Source organism: Corvus cornix, chromosome 4 (genome assembly GCF_000738735.6).
Source record: "Corvus cornix cornix isolate S_Up_H32 chromosome 4, ASM73873v5, whole genome shotgun sequence".
In the NCBI taxonomy this organism is placed as follows: domain Eukaryota; kingdom Metazoa; phylum Chordata; class Aves; order Passeriformes; family Corvidae; genus Corvus; species Corvus cornix.
This window is the reverse complement of record NC_046334.1, coordinates 55506025-55530859: the sequence shown is the minus strand read 5'-3', so window position 1 is coordinate 55530859 and position 24835 is coordinate 55506025. Positions and strand designations below refer to the sequence as shown.

At 40.4% G+C, this 24835-nt stretch overlaps 1 protein-coding gene across 5 annotated transcripts in view; it reads right to left on the bottom strand.

Annotated features, from left to right (window-relative positions):
• Window positions 1-24835, bottom strand: part of PPARGC1A (PPARG coactivator 1 alpha) — a 367478-nt gene that overhangs the window by 16410 nt on the left and 326233 nt on the right. For 4 of the 5 annotated variants that reach the window (XM_039551129.1, XM_019287320.3, XM_019287321.3 and 1 more), the window contains exons 3-10: window positions 16434-16628; window positions 15355-15477; window positions 14266-14470; window positions 10170-10215; window positions 9988-10061; window positions 1323-2235; window positions 655-759; window positions 124-244 (exon numbers count right to left, since the gene is read on the bottom strand). In XM_039551129.1, coding sequence (XP_039407063.1) covers window positions 124-244; window positions 655-759; window positions 1323-2235; window positions 9988-10061; window positions 10170-10215; window positions 14266-14470; window positions 15355-15477; window positions 16434-16628 — 1782 coding nt within the window. Of the gene's footprint in view, window positions 1-123; window positions 245-654; window positions 760-1322; window positions 2236-9987; window positions 10062-10169; window positions 10216-14265; window positions 14471-15354; window positions 15478-16372; window positions 16629-24835 lie in introns of those variants that run through there. The other variant, XM_019287323.3, reaches the window with a different exon arrangement.

Sequence of the window (24835 nt, the reverse complement as noted above, 5' to 3'; positions counted from 1 at the left end):
GAAATACACATATGAAAATTTTTGTGTTTTTATAAAAAAGAAAGAAAATAAAGTCTGAATTCTAGTGTTATGAAAAGAAACAGAGATCTATTTCAATATGAAAGTTATCTTCACAGTGCTTACAATTGCTTTCTGCCTCTGTCTCTCCCTTTGCTTGGCCCTTTCAGATTCCCGTTTTTCATACTCTTTGCGGTATTCTTCCCTCTTCAGCTTTTCATGCTGATATTCCTCATAGCTGTCATATCTAGGAAACATAACTTAGTCATTAAATCAAGAACCTGCATTTGTAAATGTAAAATTAGAAATACAACTTCTGGAATGCTTCATTATCCCAGGCAATTGAAGACAGGACAAGAGGAAATGGCCTCAAACTCTACCAGAGGAGGTTCAGTTTGGATACCAGGAACAATTTCTTCACTGGAAAGGTGATCAGGCAGTGGAATGGGCTGCCCAAGGAAGTGGGAGAGTCACCATCCTGGCAAGCGTTCAAGAAACGAGTGGACGTGTTATGGTTTAGTTGACATGGTGGTGTTTAGCCAAAGGCTGGACTCAATGATCCCAGAGGTGTTTTCCAGCCTTAATGATTCTGTGATTCTAAAATTAGCTCCTGAGGAACAGCTGCAAAGCAAACCAGATGCAGGCCAAAGGCACTACCTGGGTCTACGACTGCACGGTGATCTGGACCGCGATCTTCCACGTAAGGGAGAACTTCTGTATGCTTGGTGTCTACAGTGGCTGGACTCATAATAGCAACAAGATCTGCAGGAGGAAACACATTCACCTCTGTCATTCCATTTGAGTCTATTGACACTGTTTTCTACCTCTCCCCTGAACTTAAAATTTCTTCTAAGCTACCAGTGGGATTTTCCAGTGACAGTGTGTGATCTCCTACTCAACTAAGGGGCCTCAAGTGATTTCCCCCCTCCTGGCCCTTTGGTAATGTTCCTTATTGAGGCTAACACAGAGCAGACAGTCAGCCACTGTCAACTCCATCTGATAGAGGCTGCAGCTAGATTGGCACCAGGCAGCTCACAGATAATGGGAAAGGTTAGTTGTGTACATCTCTCACCAATTGCTCTGCCTCTGACCTGACTGCCTCCACTCAGAACGTGTAACCCTGGCAAATTTAAAGGATATTGGAAACAAGTGTTTCTGTAGCAAACCCTTAACCTTCAGAGTTAATCAGCTCAGGAGCAATAGAATGAATTGCACTGGATTAAGTTATTTCTTGCTTTTTTTCTTTCTTTCCTGTAAGTTTCTTCATGTTTTTGCTGTTCGTCTTATAAACTACAAAGATCATACTTGAATTTGCTGTACCATACCTTGAAGAGGATCTACTACAGGGCGACCTTGATCTCGATCGGGAATATGGAGAACGGGAACAAGACCTGCGTTGAGGAAAGGACCTTGATCTGGAGCGTGTCCTTTGAGATCTTTGAGAAAATAAGGATTTGGGTGGAGACACTGAATCTCTGCATGGAGAGTTAAAAGAAGAGCAAGAAGGTGATACATCAAATAATGAATAGGCTTGTGTCCCATCCCAAGGGTAGCATAGTTTATCACTTTCATCTTCACTGTCATCAAACAGACCATCCATTGCTAGTCCTGAATTTATAAATATAGGTAGTTTGGAGAATTGTTCATTACTGTAATCACTGTCCCTTAGTTCTCTGGTCTTATCTGCTTCTTCATCAAAAACAGCTTGGCTGGGGTGACCAAAATGCTTATTCAGTTCAGCCCGAATTTCCTGGTCTTGGAGCTGTTTTCTGTTATTACCATGGGATCCCTGCTTATTTGTCTGTAAAGTCTCTTTCTTGAAATACTGGTCTTGTTCTAAAGAAGAACAAATCTGACACTGCCACCCAGGTGAAGAATCCTTAAATTCTGGTTGTCTGGAGTCCTGAAGTTCCTGGGATATTTTAATGTGTATTTCCGATTTTGAATTCACAGATTGACAGTAGTCATGGTCACCAAACAGCCGCAAACTGGGCCGTTTTGTCTTTCTCTCCTCATGTCCACTGGACAGTACTGTAGTCTTGCTAAGCTGTGCATACAGCTCAGACTGTTCTGGACCCTTCTTGATTGGGTTATTTCCTTGAGAACCAGAAGACTCACTACAGCGGGGCTTTTTTGAAGGTGGTACAACAGTCTTGCATGATGACTTCGGTTTAGGTGAAGTCCTAAAAGGATTATCTTGGTTGGCTTTATGAGGAGGGGTTGTAGGTGGAGTTAGGCCTACAGGGAGTAAAAGGAGGAACAGAATGCTTTTAAGCACACATACAATGTTTATAAAGGTGGCTCATATGCTTCTTAAAACAGATACAAAGCAAGACCCATGCTATGTCACTTCAACACTACCAATACTGAGAATAAAACCACCAAAGGTCTGGTGACAACAATAGCAAAAATACTAATGCATTGCCATTACTCTTCAGCATCATTTCTGCCCCTCCCCTTCCTCCATGACATCTGCCCCTCTCTCTGTAGATTTTGATAGAAAAGATCAAACGATAAAACCCAAAAGACGTTTTTGTTAAATATAAAATAGATTTTGATGTAAAAATGAGAAGTCAAAAGACTGGCACCATCAAAAACATAAAGAACCTAGCAGATAAGAACCTGGATAAAAGCAAGGCCAAGAGAAATAAATGAGTGCTACCAAAGGACACAGACCTTAAATGCATGGAAATACAGCCACCCTACAACTCAATGGCAATGACTCTATGTCTCTAGAGTTCATTAACTTAGAAAACCATTGCTAATGTATATACATATATTATATATGTATGTATAATACATTCTTTAGCATAACTAATACATTTTGCCGGAAATGTAGTTCTGTAACTGAAACTCAAATGAACAACAGGACAACCACAACTGCAATGAACCACTACATTTAGAACTAAATCTTGGTGAGAGTCATGTAGTAGGGAGTCAAAATGAAACACGTAAGTATTCAATGACTAAATATACTGCTAACTAACAGGTTTATTTACATAACTGTCATAGACTGTATCACTATGATGAGACAAAATTGCAGGAAGGACTACAGCATGTTCCAGTAAGCATCTTCCCATTATTTTTGTAAGTGCAGAATATAACTTCCAATAGTTTCTGTAGAAATCATAGAATTTCTTCAGACATTACAGAAGGATAACCCCAGATGTCAGGGCAGAGTAACAGCAAACAGCAGACACTGTTAAGGAAGTTAATTTCTCTTCAGGAAGGTACTTAGTATGTTAAGTTTGAAAAATTTGCTTCTGTCCAATTGACACTAATATAGTTTAGTAATATATGCTTAAAATTTAACAAAATAGATGGAGATTAGGGAGTTCTCCAAGACAACCCAGACCATCCCTAAGCAACCCAGAGGCTCATGCTGTCCAAGAATACTTCTAGCCCAAGCAATGAGCTTTCCATTAGTTCCTCAGCAAGAATGAGAAAAGAAGGCAGACAGAGTTACAGGAAATGTGGGTTTCGAACATGGCTGTAGAGCTCTGTTTGGTATTTCTAAACATGCAACACAGCTCAGCAGATCAATGCAAATGGAACATGTTCTATAGCATTTTGCTGTAAAGAAGGAAAAGCGTCCATCAATGTGCAGTGCTCCCTAAGGAGCATAAATGGAGATTGGGAGTCCCATTGCATTATCTGCAATGAATTTCTTCCAGAAAATAAGAAAATAGAAGCACCAAGGCATGAATACTTGATGTGAGAGAGATGCTTGATTTTGTCTGAATGTTCAGAAAAACTGGTTACAAGCTACCCATGGCTATGTGAAGACTTTGTCTAATGCCACAAAATTCTAGGAAAATTGAGGCAAAGATTATGAAACCTAAAACCCTAGTTACACCAAATTTGAATTTAATACTAAAAAAAATTTTGTGCAGTCATCACTGTTAAACTATTTCCTCTGAGTCCTCAGTTTTTTTCTTTCTTCTTCCTAAATATTCACTTGAGACAGTACTAAGTATTTCATACCTTATGCACCTCCTCACTGACAAATATCTTTGACTACCAAATGAATTTTGGCTAAAATGACGAGAACAGTCCTATCGAAAAATCTGCAGTAATAATTTCCAATTTAAAACTTGAGGCTCAGATTGAACAAATACTTCAGTAAGCAATTTTCTAGAAAAAAAATTTAAAAATGACACTTGTGAAATTAGAAAGCCCGTGAGGAAATTCTGGGGTTAGCTACTGGGTTTTAGATGTAGTTTTAAAAAAAGAATGAAACAAAAATACAACCACTCCACAATGAACATGCATATTTAAGAATTTCAGGCAGAGAAACTCCAGAGATAATCCAATATTCAAAATAAAATATTGTTTCAGATTCTACTTCTTTAAAGCTTGTCCTGGCAGGAAGAAAGCAAAACACACAGTATTACAATTTCCAGAAACCTGACAAGGAGTCCAACAATCTTCAAAAGAGGGGAAAAAAAAACGTACCAAAAAAACCCTCATGAAAGTACAGACTGAGCTAAATTTACTGGCACTTCCCTTGCTGGCAGAACAGGGCTGGGACAGGCTAAGAAAGGGCTTCCTCATGGCATTCTGGCTTTTTTCCTGGTTTTCAGCAGAAGCAGGAAGTGCACAGGCAAGTAGAAACAGATAAAAGTTGGAAAATGTTCATTTAACTTTTGAACAGACCTACGCTGGGGGATGGAGGACAGAGTGAAGTTTTGAATTCATGTCACCTCTACAGAGTGTCCCATGACCGATCTCCAAACCGTGAATTCTGAGAAAACCAGTTGGCTGCACACTTGTTCATCTTCACTCTAATCCCTGGTAATCTTCACTGAGGGCCATGATCCCACATCAATGGCATTACAATATTCCATAACCATTGGATTATTTCACACGCACTGATTTCTCCCCAGTGTGTACATTTAAGTGTTGACAGTACAAGGTATATTCTGTACTCTCTCTTGAACTTAGCAGGTTTTGACAGATTTATGGAAGGACAGATGGCCATTACAGGCTGAAGGCTGACAAGAGGCAGTTCAGAGCATTGTTAACACACTTGCACAAACTCTCAGCAGTGCAGCGCTGCGCAGAATGTAATTCAGACTATAGCTTTTTTATTGCTGCCTATTTTCTTTTGTCAAAAGAGCCTGCTGTGCACAGCAACAAATGGCTGCCATTACCCAGAATGTAATGGGTGTCAGACAAATCACGTAACACAAACAATCAAGAGTATGTAGGTCATATTTCAACAGAGCACAACCTTAGCAATATTTATGATTACTGCATTGAAATGTGCTCTATAATAAACAAGTACCTCTACATCACTCACACTTATGTACTTCTGCACAGCAAATCTGTTAGAAGTGGTACATACTCTACAATCATCCTCCTTAAACAGTCTTTTTTCTTTTTAAAGGAAAAGGCAAGTATTTTTTCATGACATGCTATAAAACCATTTTCTTTGTAGGGACTTTTCCTTAATTGAATAGCTTTGGTAAATGGTACGTTTGCACTTTGCCTTGCTCTGTCTATATACTACAAACTCACTCAGTGATCTTGTGCTAGAAAACAGCATACATCAAATTGCCAGCACTGCTGCCAAAGCAGCACCATCCTCCCTGTGTCTGTGCAATGAAAGGTGTTTGCACATGTGCCGACTCTGCCACCTTGGCCAAGCAACTTCTTTCCAGAAAGTCTCCGGGAGGGTGAAACTACTTTCAACACATTCCAAACCTTGACTTAAACCCTCGCCCCTGCCCCCCACAGTGTAACTCATTTAGCTCAGCTAAATTGGTAAGCAGAAATTAGGGGAGTGCCTCTGCATTAAAAGTGACATCTGGACTTCTTACAACTGATTTTTAATGCTGTTTTACATAGACACAGATATTTCTAGATGTCTACAGTAGCTTAGCATTCAAATGTTTGATGATGTTTGCTGTGCTTTGAGGGGGCTGATAATTAGCATCTTTTGGGGAATACAGCCCTGGAACCTTTCCACATGTGCACTGGGCTTTTGAGAGGCATTGAAAATGAATTCTTTCATACCTTTGAGTTTGAAAACGTATTGTCAAGGGAAACATTATTTAAGGCCACTTTAAACACTGACCACAAGATAACAGCTCAATTCAGTAGAAGAAGAGTGTTTGTATGGCACAAGATTGCAGAAGCTAGGAAAAGATAATAAAATTAAATAGTCATCATATAATAAAAAACTACATGCTTGTTGAGTATTCAATTTAATCCTGTTGTCAGTGCTAGAGAGAATAAACACAGATGCCTGAAAACATCAAATAATTCACTAGATTTTAGTCCCTCTGGGCAACTCTCTACATCTCACATCTCACTTTATCAGAAATCATTCTGAGGTCAAAGAAGTTCTTAGATGACAGATTTTACATATTTGTTCTGACAAGTAAGAGGTAACACAAATCCAGAGGTAGGCAAATATCAGAGTATCAGTATCCTCACGGATGGTCACAAATTCCAAATCACTCTTCAAGCTGATTATGTACATACAGCTTTTTCTGTCATCTTTTCAAAGAAATCAAATTCTGCCCCCAAGACCAGTGAGGAATTTTACACTACAATGAATTACAGTGATCTGTATCAAATGAGAGACTTTCCACCAAGAGGGTGGAAATGGTCTTCTAGTTACTGACTGAACCTAAAGCATGTAAACTGACTCCATGTACTTAAATGGTGGCTTTGAGTATTTATGTGTGAAGGTTTAAGAAGACATGGAGAACAGAGAGGGATTAATTAGAAGCCATGCTATCTAACATCTGGCGTTCAGATGTTTGTCTAAGACAATCAAAAGGCTAAAACAATCACTGAGGAGCCCTTGTCTGCCAAGAGAAACACTGCCACCTCCAGAAGGTGAGTCATCCTCCTAGTCCCTGTGCTTGCACAGGCCCCCCTCCCCCCCACAGTCTGACGTGTAACAAAGAGGAAAGAGCTGACAAAGAACCATCCCACATTTTTGGAGGACACTGGAGAGGTTCAAGCCCATGGCCTCTTAGCAAGGCACTGGCAATGCAGCTAGCTGTGGGAACAAAGGGAGATGGACGTCTTCTGAGCGTCTTACTCGGAATGAGACTCATCGGACACAGGGATTTCATTCACTGCATTATCATCATCTAGGACTCCCTCCATGTCATGATGTTCCGGTCCAGTTTCCTTAGAGTAACACTAGAATGATCAGCTTCAAGAAACAGGACTTTAGATAGCAATGGACTTAGGACACTTACTTAAAGAGTATTGAAAGAATTCTTATGTGTGGCAGGAAAACACTTTAAAGAATATTTGTTCCTTGTAATTTGACAAATTGATGTTTTGACAGTTTTAGGGAGGACAAAGTTACATTCATGAGTACTAACAAACCTGTTGTAAAGCAAGATATAGCACTGGCAAGAGAATGGTTTCAGTTTGACTTTAGATACATGAATCCAAAATGTGTGTGTGACGAAGATTGATGGCTCATCTGGGAAATGCTTTTATTTATTTATTTTTCTAGTCTATACTTAATTCATCAGTGAGGGAAGCAATGTTGTTCTCAGCAGAGAGATCAAGGGAGTTGCTATTTATATTAAAATACTTTGTGCTTCGATAGTGCAAGCAGCACTGCTAATGGTATTTTCAATTCAGTAGTGAGATCAAGGTAACTCCAATTTAAATTATAATAAATAGTGCTTGTATAGTGCAAGCTGCCCTATATAAGGACAATGAGCAATGCGGTTATCTGGATATAATTTGGAGTTGCCAGGGTCTCACTAAAGAACTTCAAGGTATTATTAATCACTACTGCCACTATTTTTTTCTTTATTTTATTTTTGGTTGTTTTTTAAACTGAAGTGGGTCCCAATTCTGCCATGATTTACATACATATGCTGTAAGTTCTTCAGTACTCCAGGCTGTTTCTGTCATGTACTTTGCTTCCAGCAAAAGCAGACTCAGGACACAACACTACTACAATACAAATTACTTAAAAAGTAAGATATGCATCTTTTTATAGATTTACATACATACATGAATATAAAAATAAAAACTATGCGTATATGCAGGCAGGGATTAACACAACTACAGCATGATCTCCTGAAATGTCCTCACCAGGCACTGTGAAGACCAGAGCAAGTGCAACATGAAGTCCAAGAGCCACCATTGTGCACACTGCTTGGTAACACTGCTCCAGCTCCCTGGCCGCACACACTCCAATTATTATTCTACCTGAGTATCATCAGTTCATTTCCTAGCTAACTTCTGTTCTCTTCCAAAGTGGAAAAAAAATCACAGAATCATAGTACAACATTCCTGTTTACATATGTGCTCAGTTGTGCTGTTTCACAGCTTCTGATGCTTTTTTTAAATGCACCAGTTCTCCTGGTTATGTTGTCCAAGCAACTACAGAGCTGTTTTGTTTCCTCCTCTGTGCACAGCTGATGGAGCGGAATGAATTTGGTAATACCAAGACCATTCCCGTTGCCAGTATGGACACAACACTAGAGGACTATCCAGGGGTCAGACTGACTCCCAATTTCTGTCTAGTCAGCTGATGGGAAAAGCAGGCTGCTGACTTTTTGGCTGAGAGAAAACACTGCTTCCTTCAGTAATTTCAACGGCTGCTTGTACCACTCTGCTGTAGTAACCTCATCTGCCCCTTTCTGTTGGCAGCACTAAGCACTGACTTACCCATGTGCTTACAAATGGGCACCCTTGTGCAGACTTGCTCTCCAGTAGTGATGGAAAAGGCTTCTCCATGCTTCAGGCCTACTGGCACTGAACAGGATTATCCTCCTTCATACAGTGAATTTTGCCATGTTTATGTTGGTTTTGCAAAATGAAGATGTATAGGAAGAATGTTCCCTTTTGCCTTGAGAGGAATGATTAAGACTGCAAGCTTCCAGGACATGAAAGGTGTTCATGGTTTAATGCTGAACTAATGAAAAAGTTTCTGAAAAAGTGAAATGATGGTTGTAGGAAGGTGAAAGCCCAATGTACCCACCAAAACCCAGTGTTTGGGCCTGCTGCCACTGAATTTAGGAGCACCAAGCTGATTTGCAGTACCTGAAGACATATTCTGCAATACACCCCTCCCCCTCAATGCGAGAGATCACACATTTTACAATCTACTGCTATGCTGAGAGAAACACATGCCAAGAACATCTCTTATTTTTCAATATTACACAACTGAGAAAGAAAATGGTCTTGGCAATAGCTCAGGTGGAGCTCAATGTGTTCTTTTGTGCTCGGCTCTGGACACTTCAGGAAAACAAGAGGCAAAAGAGAGTTCAGAGGAAAGCCATAAGATAGATCTGAGTCTGAAGGAACTGACTTCAGCAGAAAGAGGAGCAGACGAATTAAATGAATGATTAAATGGGTGATGTGTGAACTAAACCACTACATGACAAAAAAATCCTACGTATCTTCAAAAGGTACAAATCTACGGATCAGAAAGGAAGAGGAAGATCAAGGGAGGTTGTGTGAAGTGTGTTAATGGAAGAAATAAAGAAAAAGCAGGAGTACAAAATGAATATCACTTTAAAAAATTACCTCTAAGCCATGGAACAGTTGTTCAGTGGGAGAGGAGAAAGCTGTTATTTGTGACATACTAATCTAAAATTGACAAAGCACTGAAACATGCAGTCATGTACAGTCCAGGCCAGCCTGGAGACAGACTGAATCACGTAACTTTAACATCTGTAACATCTATTACACTGTGCTGTGGGGTTTGCCTTTGAAAGATGGTGCTCAGCAGTACACAAATCTATGGGGAAATGGAGAAGTGTAACAGATAAATGGTTTCATTCATATTTTCTCAGAAATTATGCTCTCCTGTGTAGGTTTGGAGCTGTATTTTCAAACACGTTTCTTCTCAGGTAGCTAGACAAAAAGTAATGCTAAACTGCACTGAAGTGAATCTACTGGAGACTTCTGTAAGATCTCAGCATACCTGTGGTATATTACAGTGAACAAACACACAAGCCATGCTTAAAGGAAGAGCCACCACTCTGCATTTCTCACCTGCAGTTCCAGAGAGTTCCACACTTAAGGTTTGTTCAATAGTCTTGTTCTCAAATGGGGAACCCTTGGGATCACTGGAAGACAGGGCACATTTATAAAAACAAGCTGAAATGGAGTTGCTGTAGCCAAAATCTACTGAACCCCCCTCCCTTTTATAAATGTTTGCACTTGTTAATACTTACTTTGGTGACTCGGGTGTCAATGGAAGTGATAAACTTGTTGGTTTGGCTAAAGGAAAAAAGAAAACAATTATGCAATACTTAAACACTCTGTAATATATACAGTAAACATTTCTTTATACTTTGGCACTGGAATCCTGTGGTAGTCAGTTAAGGCTGAGCTTTGATAGTTCAATTGCCATTTCAGTGTACCTCAGATAGACAAATAAAGAGACTCATCCTGATTCCTTATTACTACTACCAAAAAGGCACCTAAATGTCAACAATTATTTACATCAATTACTGTACATCTGAAATACAGTACACAACCCAAATGACAAGAACTGTTCAGAAGAAGAGTGGTACATGTTAAAAATCAATGAAGAACTCTACAGGACACACTCTGAAAATGTTATTTCTCTCAGTGTTAATTTAGACTACAGTTCACGTTTTATTTGGAAACAGGAGCAGCAGAATAACTACAAAGTAACAGAACGTTATGAATATTCAGTCAATTTTACTTCTACAAGATACAATTTTATATACAGCACTGAGAATAGGTTGTTTCTATGAGGCCAGAGTCCAACCAGTTGTAGTCCAAATTTTTGCAAATTATTCCTGCAAACTATGACAAACCATGGACATAGTCACAGATGGTTAAAAATGGGGTTGAAGCTCTCAGCACTACAATCCCAACATACGCAAAAAACAAAGCTCTGGCTACAAAAATGTAAGTCTTTGCAGCTTTTACTCATGCAAAATGGTATTTTCTCAGAGCAAGCCAAGAACTAGCATACTGTAATACAACTAAGATTCCTTTAACATTAAAAATTATATTACTTTCGAATTTTACTTTTCAGAAGTTAGATTGATATATTAAACACAGAGAGCATCGTAGCAAGAACAACAGCAGGGGATCTCTTCTGCAGATTAATTACTTAAGACAAAATGTTCCCCTTGAACACTCCTGCACTGCAGATCTTTTGTCCAGAGTGTCACTACTGCATATTTCATATTCATTACAAGCTTGGAGCTCCCATCAACATTAAGGGATTTTATATGCAAATTGATTACTTTTATATGCTCTAGAGCATTCCTGAAGTAGTATTACGTTTTTAAAAAATTAACTCAATTCTCAAGAGCTGCATATTGTTTCTTCTCCTCCCCATATGAAAGTTAGGAATGGAAGCTCAGGTGTTCACCTCGGGTTCACCTTCCTCAGAAGTCACTACTGGAGTGAGGAGATGCACCTCAATGAGTTATTCGTCTGGCCCAGCACAGCCACTGATTTGTGCATTAAACCAGGTGCAGTAAAACTGAATGTAACCTGACACGTCTTTGTGTATAATTTATATACATCTAGGAATACTAATGTTTGCCTGTGACTAACTAGAGGTAAAACTGGCTTAAAAAAACAGACCTTACAGTAAGGCTCTGGAATAAAGTTTTATACAAAAGCTTCCATTTTATTTTTTTTTAATAAAATCTGCATACTCTTTACCAATTTAGGCTAAGGAAGCTGAATGTGTAAGAGCTATTTACATCTCTAAAAAGTCTCATGCTAGCTCTTATTAGTCCCACAGAATAGTCGCACATCAGAATACACACATATTAAATTCTGAAGCACTGAGGCACAGTGCAAATCTGCCAGAGATGGGCACAGAACCAAGGCATTATCTCACACTTCCATGTATTAATTTTAGGCAGAGGTCTCCCACTGAGAAGTTCGCATACCAAAACACCCATCAGTTTTCTTATTGCTAGGCAAGAGCTTGACCAAACACTCTTTCTGCAAAGGATTCATCCTCACATACAGCCATTGATAGTGCAAATATTTAGCCAAGACACTATCATTTTCCACGGTGCCTGTTTATTAGAGCTTCAAGATCTACTGTGGCGTGGGTTTTCTCTTATTAAAAGGAGTTCACATCAAGTTGCTTGTCCCTATAAATTGAAAACATTCAGGTTCAAAAGAACTACGTTTCCTCATGGGCAAATTTCAGTGCAAAACCACAGATGATCTTTGGCATGAATGCGTTTGTGGACATTCCTGTGGGTTTGCAATATGTTTGCAACAGTAACCCTAAAGGAAAATAACATTCGACTTACCCTTTGTGAGCTTTCCCTAACTTTGAAAGAAAATCTCAGACTGTGATTTTTTTTTTAAAACAGAAAGAGCCAATTTTCTTGTACTTCTGATTAAATGTATGAACCAATGACTGCAGGTCTGAAAATATCAGTTAAATTTGCAAGGTTGATTCTGCATGAATTGACTGTCCAAGCTGAAAGCATTATATTCTTGTATTTGTATTACATGCAAATCCATTAGTATTGAAGTTATATATTGGTGTATGAGGCAAATTTGCTGAAAAAACATTTCAAAAGCCTGTAAATAAAGTGCAGGAATTAAAGAAGAAGGTAATTTCTCTCTGCCTGCAAATTCACTTGCAAGACCACTAAAATCACAGTCATCTGTTAAGCACTGGTAAGTTAGCTATATGTCCCTTTGGACTTCTGTAACCTCTCCTCCGTGCTGCTTCCACAACCCAATGTGCCCTGACTCTTTGAACTGAATCTACACAATTGCTCAGCTGGGGAAGAAAAGCAGCTCTGATCTGAACAGAAAGATTTTATAATCTGTATGTATGTTTGTGTGCACATACATCTATGTATGTGTGTAACATACATGTGGATATAGCATGTTATACACAATATGCCTTATCACCTACCAACTTAACATCCAACAGTGTTAATAAAGCCCATTGTAACTTCAGGCAGTTCTGTTTTTCAGTACCATTGCAGAAACAGACTCAGGTTTCACATGTAGAGCTCAGTCAGGATTCTGCTGTGAAGGAGACTGCCGAAGCCATCCAGAAGGAGTGGCAGTTGGCATAAGGAAGCTTTAGGAGCAGTTGGATTTCCTTCTTACAAGAAATATTGTTTAGGTAATTTGAGACCATAATGGAGAAACCCCATACTTAGGATGTCAGAATGTACAGCTGCAAGAACAATATTAAGTGATAGGAAGGGAAGATTATTCTTTTTGAGTTTGTTTATACTTCCTAGTGCAGAATGAGAAAACGGATTTGATGGTGGCTGAAACGCAAGAAAGTGGGAGGGGAGAAGAAGAAAGAACATAAAGTTTACAACTGTTGCTTTAAAAATACCAAACAACACATTTAGGGTTGCATCCTGATCTCTGTTGCAGACAGGTAACTTCCATTGACTTCAGTGGAGTCATTCAGGATTTGCACTGATGCGTCTGAGATGGGCACCTGGCCTTCCAGATGCCAGGCCAATATAAATACATAGATGTATTTTAAAGTAACAATAACTTTTAAAAGCTCCCTTTGGGTTTGTAAGCTTTTACAGCTTTCCTTTATCTTGGGACAACAGACAGGGGAAGAGATGGAGAGAAAGTGAGAGAGGAGGCTTTAAGTTCTTGCATGCTGTCACAGAAGCTACTTGTAATATAGACCAGTTTTTTACACATCAGGGGATACTAAAAGTCAACACAAGTGTTAAGTTTTGACCATAAAGAATCCAAAAATGAGAGAGAAAGATCAGGATGGCATCTAAACTTTCAACTATTTACAAAATAAAATTACAAACCAGCACTCGAGCTTTAACAGGAATGACACATTTATTGCTTTCTCTGTAGCAGTGAGAGCACTATTTATTGTCTCTTAAGGGCTATGTAGCAGGTTAACAATGCCTTCAGTTTTACTCCAGCAAAACAGAAAGAAGCTCACTAATGAACTGGCCTGCCCAGCTTGTTTAGGGGTATAATGATTTCTTAGTAGTACAGTTTTCTGTGAATAAGTGTCTCCAGCTAGCTTGGTATATTACCATGTGATACTTGCTAAACTTTTCCTGAGATCCTCTTCTGAGGCTGGGGGGCAATAAATGAAAGGATTAAATATGTCTAAAAGCTGAATCTAGCTAACTAATTCTAACTTCATTACACTGTTTTAAAGTTCTCTTTACACAGGAGAGAGGCTGGATTTACAGTACTAATCCAAAGAACAGAAGTAGTATTGAGGATATTCCCAACCATGGTACTTCAGCTTCCCTGCATTACTGCTGGTACCAAAGCTGTATGCTGCAGTCCCACACCTACCCTGCAGATGATTTGTCTGAGACTGCAGATGGGGCTTCCTTTTGGAGGTGCATTTCTCTTTGCTGCTGTTCCTGTTCTCTGCTGGTTTGGTCTGAGGAGGATCATCATTTGTAGTCAGATATTTGAGAAGTTCAGAGCAGGGACGTCTTTGAGGCTTTTGCTGTTGACAAATGCTCTTCGCTTTATTGCTCCATGAATTCTCAGTCTTAAAAACAGGATAAAATAAAATAAAATAATAAAATAAAATAAAGCTAAAATTAGTGAGCTGAACCTTATCAGAATGGATATAGGTTTTCTGAAGAGATGAGATTTTCAATGAAGTGTTCAGTCTAAGTGTACTAGATCTATGAGCTGTGAATAACTGTTTGCAGAACAAGGAAGGAAAATTACATTTAAAATTCCTAAATGACATTTATGCAGCTTTTTATTTCATTTCTCCTACATTGCAATGTTCCTACTCAGCAACATGTAACTAACAAGACCCTACAGCGCCTTTACTGTGAACAAAAAAATAAGCTGGTTTAAACCTTAATTTGTTGCTGATTGCTTGGGCCCAGTATTCACGACTCTCTTAAGTACCCCTAAACGGTCCATTTTCAGTTACACTCAATGGCAAGACAAACATTGTTTAATACTGCCTGCTAACAGAATTATGTCTAAGCCCCCCATTCTGTCCAGTCAATGTCTAATGTTTTGCCAAGAATCCAGTGTCATTTGTCTTAGCTCAGACAGCTGGGAAAATGGCAGTCTCACATTCTAGAGTCACTCATAAACAACACCAGACCATCAGCAAATTTTATCGCACCCCGTCCTACTCTGTGTATCAATAAAGTAGGTAAGAGTAACAGACGGTGTGACTACAACTGAACTCTGCCAAGAGAAAAGGCATAAATGAAATATTCAGAGCATAAAGGAGCTCAGATGATTTCTGGAACCCAGTCTGTAACTCACTTTATTTTTTAATTAGTTACAAGATAGAATGCATATTAATAAAACACGTTCAGATCTACTCCTTGCTTGGTTGCTAAAAGCATAAAAGACCTTGTTACACTTCCTTTTTTTTCCTTATTATAAAGATTAAGTTTGTACCTTAACAACCACAGGGCTTGCTCTGATCCTGTGATTAGTGTTTGCATGGTTTTGTGTGCTGAGACCACTGCATTCATTATAATTTAGCTGAGTGTTGGCTGGAGCCAGCAAGAGCTTCTTAAGCTACAAACACATCAGGGAAAGGGAAGTGGAAGGAAAAGAGTAAAGTTATACATCTTTATGGATTAAAATGACTTATCTACATTTTTGCATAGTTACTTAAAGTTAGTTATATCAATTTCAGCAAGAAAAGTACAATAAAACTAAAAGAAGGAGTTGATATTCCTCAGAGGAAACAGATTTCATTTTCTTCTGGCTTGGCAGCACATTTCTGCTCCCTTTACTGCAGTATACTGTGGGGCAAGCAGAAATGACAGGGATCTTGGATTTCTGAATCCATGGCAAAATGAAATTCTCAGTGATCTGCTTGACAGAAGAGGCCTCTGATCTAGACAGAAACATTAACAGACTAATGGATACAGTGTCAAGATTCAGGTATCTGGCTCTGTTCCACTGAAGCCAGTGATAAGAGGCTTTCAGCAGAAACAGAATCACATCACAAACTAGATTTACTGAGCAAAATGCATATAGTGTTTCACCCACATCCTCATCCAAGGTTCAGTTTTGCCCTGGTTAGCACTAAGCTGGTGCTTACTGGTCAAATCAATGTTAAAGGCACAAAATCAGCCCCGCATCCCAACAGACTCACTGGGCCTTTCTTCACAGATCACCAAAAATTATGTCTAAACACGCACAACAAAAAGAGCCCCAAGAAATGAAATATGAGTTAAGAGCCATTACCCCGACTTATCTGAACAGAATGATAAGCAAAAGTGTCAGCTCCATTAGTATAAGAGTTTAAAAACAACCTTTTCAACAACTTTTTAATAGACTGCCATATTAATCATCCTATGGCTATTTGGTGGGGGGGTTTTGCCCACCTAATTTTCAGTTCTTCACTTGATTTTCCTCTCCAGTCTAAATGAAAAGTCCAGACCTTACTGTGACTACATCATACCCATGCAGCGGGTAGCCAGAGGCACATCCAATTCCTGTTAAACAGTAGGAAGGGTTCTTACTAGAGACGGCTCTTCTGCCTCCTGGGTTGGAGGGGTGCCGTCGGGCATTGGGGAGGGGCTAGCGGCCTTTTCGTTGGTCACATCTCCATCTGTCAGTGCATCAAATGAAGGCAATCCATCCTCATCCACAGGGATGCTGTCCAGTGTTTCAGTGAGAACAGCTAGCAAGTTTGCCTCGCTCTCTTCATCTATCTTCTGTGGAAGCGGACAAAACAAAAAGAGGAACCTGGTGAGAAAAGGACTAAAACGATGCCTCTGTATGTGAACAAGCGGACAACATGTAGTTAAACCAGCCCTTGAAACAGTAACCTGCAACAGAATCTCAGACAATGTAATTAGGTACAATAAAATGATCCATCTCTGTTCAAAACAAATCTCTTTGCACTCGTGGTGTATTGCTAGTTTACTTTTCTTCCACCATTTTTTTTTCTTATCAGGTGTTAACAATGATAAGTAATCACCCAGGGATTGTATTACAGGATGAGCCTAAAATGCTGACACCTAATGATGGTGTCAGCCCAGGCTGTCTCTTTCTTTCTCTCTTCAACACTGAACACCAGCTAATTAACCTGACAAAATTACAAGAAACAGACAGCTAATCAGGACACCAAAATGAATCACCAGTAAAATATAGAAAACCTCATTCACATATACGGTCCAGTTTAAGTGAGAAAGGGTTACCCTTCCACATTTCTGCAAATCCTTGCTCCAAACTCAAATGAACAGCTCCTCATTCCTGAGTATTCTGGCATAAGATAGCCAGCAGCACTCATATGATAAATGACAGGTCATTTGGGTTTCTTTTAAAGGAATGTATTAGGCAGATTGCCTTTGAAGTTGTCCTTTCGAGTTATGTCATTTGAGTGCTCAATGCACTATTGTATGCATTTATCTAATTCAGACTGCAATTATAAAAAGTAGATTAATTTCTAATCAGATGTGGCTGTAATGTTAATTTATATCTTATTTCAGCAACATGAGTTCTTTTTGTCAAATTGAGTAAATTTAAGTGCCTCCTGATTTTTTAATGAAATATAGTCCCTACTGTATATTAAGGTACAGATTTTTTGAGTGCTGAGAGTACTGAGAAATAGAACTGTGTAAAAATCATTATATTTATTTTTCAGAAAGATTGGAAATTGATCTTGACAGATCAATTATCTAGGACTCCTAGGCTGATCTTAGCGCTATTAAAGTAAATGAAAAGCCTTTCACTGATTCAAGCGATATCAAATTGGGAGTTTTTCCACCAGTTTCAGAGTAGCTCACCATGTTCCAGGTTCACAGTGTGAAAAAATTTCAGCTAACTTCAAATCTCGAAGTTTAAAAGTGAACTAGCAAGACAAATAATACCAGCAAGACAAACAAACAAGCAAAAAAAGAAGCTAAAAAAGGCAACAGCAGAACACTGCCAAGTTACACTTTGGAAAAAAAAAATCAAGCGAATCTGGGTATCCCCTTAGCACAACTTTTTTCAGTAATACTTTCATCTAGCAGACTCTGTTCAGAGATGATCATAAACCACACATGTAATTGCTCCTGCTAGGCTTCTCTGCCAAATCACACCTCACGGCTTCTAACACAAAAGCTGTCTTTGAGCTAGAAAGCTAAGGCAGAGCACAAATTATTCTGGTGTTTACAACTTCATCTCCAAGAAACAAATAAATACTCAGGCAAGCTAATGCTAAGGAGAAGCATTTACTTAAAAGGCAAAAAGGCACTTGGCCACTGAGAAAAAGCATCCAAGTTTCGGTATCAGGTGATTTCCACCATACTAAGCAGACATATGCACACAGCTGAGATAATTCAGTTTGTAGAGGGTGGAAATGACAGAGGGGAGCCACCTTGTGAATAAAACCATGCTCTGAATCCAGCTTTTAACAGTCGCTTTCTAAGAGGACAAGAGGAAAACCATGGTGTCACTTCTAGAAAAGCAAGAAAAGATACCGGGCAAGAAAGTGTGTACCAGTGTTGTTTCCCGATGGCATTTCAAGCCCCTCACAGGTGGTGGGATGAATGGTGTGAGAGCCAGCCCTTGAGCCTAAGGTGTCCATGAGGTGGTTTGGCTGCCTGACCCCCAGCCCTACACCAGGAACTTTTTCAGCAAGTTCAGCTGGTGGGTCACACTGCTGAGCCTTGAAGCATATAAAGCTGACAATAAAGCTGGAAGTGTTGCTATTTCTAACAGGGAATGCCTTCTTTAATAATAGCATGCCAGAAGAAAACCTGATATTTGCTGTTAGCTGCTCAACTCTCATGCTTTAAACAGACATTCAAGTGCACTGACATTCAGGAACAGAAAGTTGAGCGGACGCCGGTCCTCATCACAGCAATTTCAATTAGTTTTGTACAAGTTTCAACATTCAAACACCCCAGAGAAAGCAGAGGATGTGACAAAGAGGACTCTGTTAAACAATTAATGTCACTTTCCATTATTGCTTCAGTCCCAATTTACAGAGCAAATAAATCAAAGTCACCACAGATGAAACACACTAGCTGGCTAACACATGTCTATTCACAAACAATATGGCAGCAGGAACACATTAGTCAAGAAAATGACATTGCTAGATAACCTTTTAAAGGTTTAACTATGCTATTGCTCCTAACTGTCCTTAATTACTATTTATAAAGAAACACAGTTACTAGATACAGCAGAAACGCTGCTGAGGAGAGATGCAGAGGGAGAGATGGTTGGGTACATCAACGTCTGAGCAATAATCAGTGAAGCAGCAGCTCCCTCCTTTGCTATTGCAGCTTGAGTCTTGGTGTTGACAGCACTGGGGAGAAGCAACGCCATGGCCAAATGCAGGCTCTTTCACGGTTTCAGCACTGTCCCCGCAGAAGTTCACATTTCAGACTGGCATCCAACCCGCTCATCACACAGGCTCGGTGGAACAGGAGGAGCTGAGCACCTTCCATCTCTGCCGAGTCCAGAGGATGCCCCGTGTGCTCTCTGCAACTGACTCCGCCATGTCCCTAAGCTCATGAAGGATCTTACAGGAAGGATTTGCCTCTCTCTATAGGAGCAGATCCTAGGTATTTAGACTACCTAAATAAACTACAGTGTGTAAGAAAAAGAACCAGAGGATAATCTCAAATGTAAAGCTGCACGACAAATATATTTAATTATTAAACTTTTATGAAAAAAATTCATAATAACTGCATGTTGCTAACTTGCCTTTTTAATGCAGAAGCAGTTATGCATCACTTCCAAATCACACTGTTATGTTAACATAAAGACATTGGGCCAGAGATGTTTTGATCCCTGTAAATTTTCACCCAGATGAAGGAGGCAAGGAACACAAGTATGCCAATGAATGCACATGCTTCTGTGTTTCTGACAACAGAAATTTCCAGCATATCCAGAATGCCATTAGCTCTGAAAGGAAATAAAATTTGGCATTTGTGTCACTCTATATGGGTGAATGCAACAGGTAAACTGCCAGAACATCAGCCAATCCTCAAACATGAGCGATCTAGGAGTCCAAAGACCATGAAAAGTTTCTAATTGTGCTCTTCTCTGCTTTTACATGCTTTGCTCTAATACTTTAGTATTTCTACAGCACTAAAAATAATTCTCTGTCTGAAAACACTTTAATAGTTGTGTAACTATTGCAATCTAATTGCATTTCTGCCTTCAGTAAAATGTCTCCAGAGATATTCTCTCTTTGGTCAGTGAAATGAGTTGACAATTTGCTGACACAAAGGTATTTAAATCCTCTACCCCTGATGATTCCTTCTCTTTTGCTTATTCTGACTATTGATGGAGCTGGGTTCACCTTGTGGTTAGCATTTTACGTCTGTAATACCTGTTACTTGTGGGTAATCCACAGAGGCCACAGAGGCCAAAGATTGAGCTGTAACAAAGGCTTGTCCGCCTTGTCATTCATGGTCATCCCTTTAGGGTGCATATAGTGAGCAGTGCTGTGATTTATCCTTAAATTTTCTTCCTTTAAAAAAATCATGCAACATTTAAAAATCTCTGTCATTACCATCATGGGTTAGAGAGCACCTAGGAAACCTTGACATCCATAAGTCCATGGGCCCTGACAGAACACATCCATGAATGCTGGAGAGAGCTGGCAGACACCATAGTGAGGCTGCTTCATGGTCATCTTTGAAAGGTCATGGAGATCAGGAGAGGTGTCTGAGGACTGAAAGAAAGCAAATGTCACCCTGGTCTTCAAAAATTGCAATGAGGAGGATTCATGGAACGACTGGCCAGTCAGCCTCACCTCGATCCCTGAAAAGGTGATGAAGCACCTCTTTCCGGAGGCCATCTCTATCCACATGGATGACGCCAGGCGATCAGAGATAATCAAGCATTTTTTCACTAAAGATAAGTAAATCATGCTTGACCAACCTGATTGCCTTCTATGATGAAGCAACTACCTGGATGGATGAGGGGAGAGCAGTGGATATTGTCTACCGTGACTTCAGCAAGGCTTTCGACACAGTCTCTCGCAACATCCTCATAAGCAAACTCAGGAAGTGTGGGGTGGATGAGTGGACAACAAGGTGGATTGAGATCTGGCTGAACAGCAGATCCCAGAGGGTCATAATCAGTGGCACAGGGTCTAGTTGGGGGCCTGTCATGAGTTGTGTCCCCCAAGGTTCAATACTGGGCCCGGTACTGTTTAATTCATTCATCAGTGACTTGGATGAAGGTCCAGATGCCTCCTCAGTTGTGTTCATGGATAAGACAAAGCTGGGAGGAGTGGCCAATACCCCTGAGTGCTGTGCAGCCCTTCAGAAGGACCTGGACAGGTTGGAGAGATGGGCAGAAAGGAACCATCTGATATTCAACAAAGGCAAATGCAGGATCCTGCACCTGGGGAAGAATAACCCCATGCACCAGCACAGACTGGGGGCCAAGCTGCTGGAAAGCAGCTCTGCAGAGAAGGACCTGGTGGACACCAAGTGTCCATGAGCCAGCAGTGCCCTTGTGGCCAAGAGGGCCAGTGGTACCCTGTGGTCCATCAGGGAGAACACTGCCAGCAGGTTGAGGGAGGTGATCCTGCCCCTCTACTCAGCCCTGGTGAGGTGCACCTGGAGTGCTGTGTCCAGTTCTGGGCTCCTCAGTACAAGAGGGACATGGAGCTCCTGGAACAGGTCCAGCAGAGGGCTGTGAGGATGATTAAGGGGCTGGAACACCTCTGTTAGGAGGACAGGCTGAGTGAGCTGGGTCAGTTCAGCCTCAAGAAGACACAGCTGAGAAGGGACCTCATCAATGTCTGTCAGTATCTGAAGGGAGGGTGTCAGGAGGATGGAGCCAGGCTCTGCTCAGTGGTGCCAAGCAACAGGACAAGAGGCAACAGGCAGAAACTGATGCCCAGGAGGTGCTACCTGAACATGAAGAAGAACTTCTTTACTCTGTGAATGACAGAGTACTGGAACAGGTTTGCCCAAAGAGGCTGTGGAGTTTCTGTCACTGGAGATATTCAAGAACTGTGTGGATGCAATCCTGTGCCACATGCTCTAGGAGGGCCCTGCTTGAGCAGGGAAGTTGTTCCAGCTGACCCACTGCAGTCCCTTCTAACCTTACCCATCTGTGTTTCTGTGATCCCTTCTTGAAAACTTTGAAGCCAGAGTGCAGATGTTCTGACTCAGGATTATCCTGTAGCTCCTGTCATCAGCGCAGGTATGCTGATCCATTCCAGAAAAGGGTCAAGCCCATCTTTTAGAAAATATTTTCAAAATATTAATAGTATCTCCAACATCTTCCCTTTGGGTGACTTCCCCTCTGCCTTTCAATTGTGATTAACACATGCACAACTTTTGCTGACTGGATCTCAAGGAGTGAAATCAGCTAACGAATGATGATGCTCTGAAGTTTCTTTACTGACAATTTGAATAGTGCAAGGGCCCATTGTGATTCACACTGAAAGATCAGGGTCTAAACTTCATTATTAATCCACAGCCCGAAGGATCTGGGAGCAGTGGCAGCTCGCCACATCTTCATAAAAAGCCGAGGAAACTTTGGGACAGATCCACAGCTGGTAGAAGCTGTCACCACTCCAGCAGCCCAGCTTGGTAAGCAATTCAGAGCAGCCAGGTGTACACCAGAACTCACAAGGGATCACCATTTCAACGTATCAACTCATTTCTCCTCAGCAGCCTAAGATCTATTCATAGCACAATTAAAAAAGAAAATACAAGATTTTCCTCCAGCTGAAAATATCTGAGTGATCTAAAAATACTAATACATTATGGCACTACTTTCAAACAAACAAAATTGACTTGTGAGCACATCAGGGAATTCCAACAGGATTTAATTCCTTAATGACAAACTTTGGAGTAAGAATGTCCGTAAGATTGTCTTTTCCTTAAGAATTGAGGGGTACAGAGTCACCCTTTTTTGCACATAAGGATGCAGAGGTGCTGAAAAGCTCATTAACACCACTCAGGCCCTGAACACCTCCTGTCAGCAAACATGCAGGAGGTAGGGGCAGATGGTGTCTCAGCCCCAGCACCACAAACCAAGCCTTTGCCACAAGAGGCTAAGGAGCCACAGGCTGGACAGAAGCACAGGGAGGGTAGGAGGTGTACAGGGATTAGGATGCAGGCTGGTATTCCTACTCCTAACAGAGAAAAATGAGAACTGAAGTCAAGGACGATGAAAGGGAAGAACTACAGCCCAAGTTTTCCCTCTTCTGGTGCAGAAGAAGCCAACCTGCCATGGCATGGCACAGACAGCGCTGTCATGTTGATTTTGCTGCCTTTTCCATGCGCTGTCCAAGGCAAGCGCCTCCTTCTCCTCAACTTAGAGCTGGCCATACCCAGGGCCAAAGATGAATTAGTGGTCCAAGTGGAGAATCACTTGTTCCACCTTACCTGCTCACAATCAGTCTCATGCCCTTATATATTTTGAGAAGTTTCTCAGCTTTTATTTTACTGTTCAACTGCTTTGCAAATCCTTAAGCATCCTGCATTGTCTTACAGTAAAAATTCACATGATGCATTTGCATTAGAACATTTTTCCAAGGTCTGTTAGTCTGGTCCCCAAGAGACACTCCCATAATTGAAATGCTTAAGTCCAGAGCTATCAATTATCTTTAAAAACAAAATGGAGTCCCACTAGGAGAAAATTACAGCCAGGTTTCTTTATATGAAGTAGAAATATGGGGATTAATTATCACCACCCCTGTGCAAATGCCTTTAGGGTATGGAAAGGAAACAAGATCTTTTCTTTTCTTGAAGGAGACAGCTATATTCATACTCCTCACATGCACCTGCAGGAAAAGACCACTTGAATCCAGAGCCTGCCTTCTGATTTCAGCAGCCCCACAGCCCTTCATATGGAATGTGGATATATCTCAATTGCGGGACCAACCACTTATCCGTATTTATGAAAAAGCTTCACTCCAGTTGGATTTCTCAAGATACAGACTTGAAGCAATGTGCTCTACCATCCCAAAATGCTCTCCCCCAAAACAATGTTAAATAAATATTGTGATTCTACACAATGCAGCTACTTCACTGCCTAATTTCCAGAGCTAGGTTCCAGGGGGGAATAAACCCCCAGCACTGCTCACAGGAACATTATGGCACCACTGGAAGGACCTGCTAAACGCCTGCAGGCTGAAGGAGATGGGAGCACCTGCAGCATCCATTTTCCCCTCCCCTCTTCAGGATATCTCAATATAAAAGTAAACTAAAGTAAAGTAAACTAAAATAAAAATTATTATTTTCATCATCATAATCAACATGTTGCATATTTCTCAGAAAGTTCTTATGTGTAATCTTGGCAACTGAACTCGGATTGCCTTCTCTCTGAGAGATGCTCACCTGATACTGTAAAACTCCTGCCAAATACTTGGTATTAAAGCATCACAACACAAAACCACAGCACAGACCATTTGCAAATAGGCTTTTCTTTAAGAGCATGCCCTTGATCACTACCATAGCTCCTGTGAGATGGACTACCTTTTCAAGTGAAAAATATAACTTTCCTGCTCTAAGCTAAACGTGTCAGTTTAAAAAAGCCTACTGAATATTCTTCTACCACAAAGTCACTTTTTTTGTTACTTCTAACGAGTTGTTGCAGTTCAGAAGTTTCCATTACAGCCTGGTAATTAAGTTTATAATAAACTGAAGAGCTACTAATTGACTTACTCATCTCAGGAACTTCAGGATCCAGCTAGCAACCCATGCTTTACATATTTTGACCAAAATTCATCCACATTTTGCAAGCCATTGCAATTCGATTTGTGTAAACTGCATCCTTCCCCTCTATCATAGTGATCTTTGATTCTGGGGAAAAGATAAAACAAAAAACAATCTGCAAGCAAGCTACTGTGTCATCGACTGTGTTAAGGGAACCAATGATAAGATATTGTTGTGCTGGATTCACTTCACCAGTGGTAGACCAAATACCAAAAACTTATAGTAAGTGAAACCAC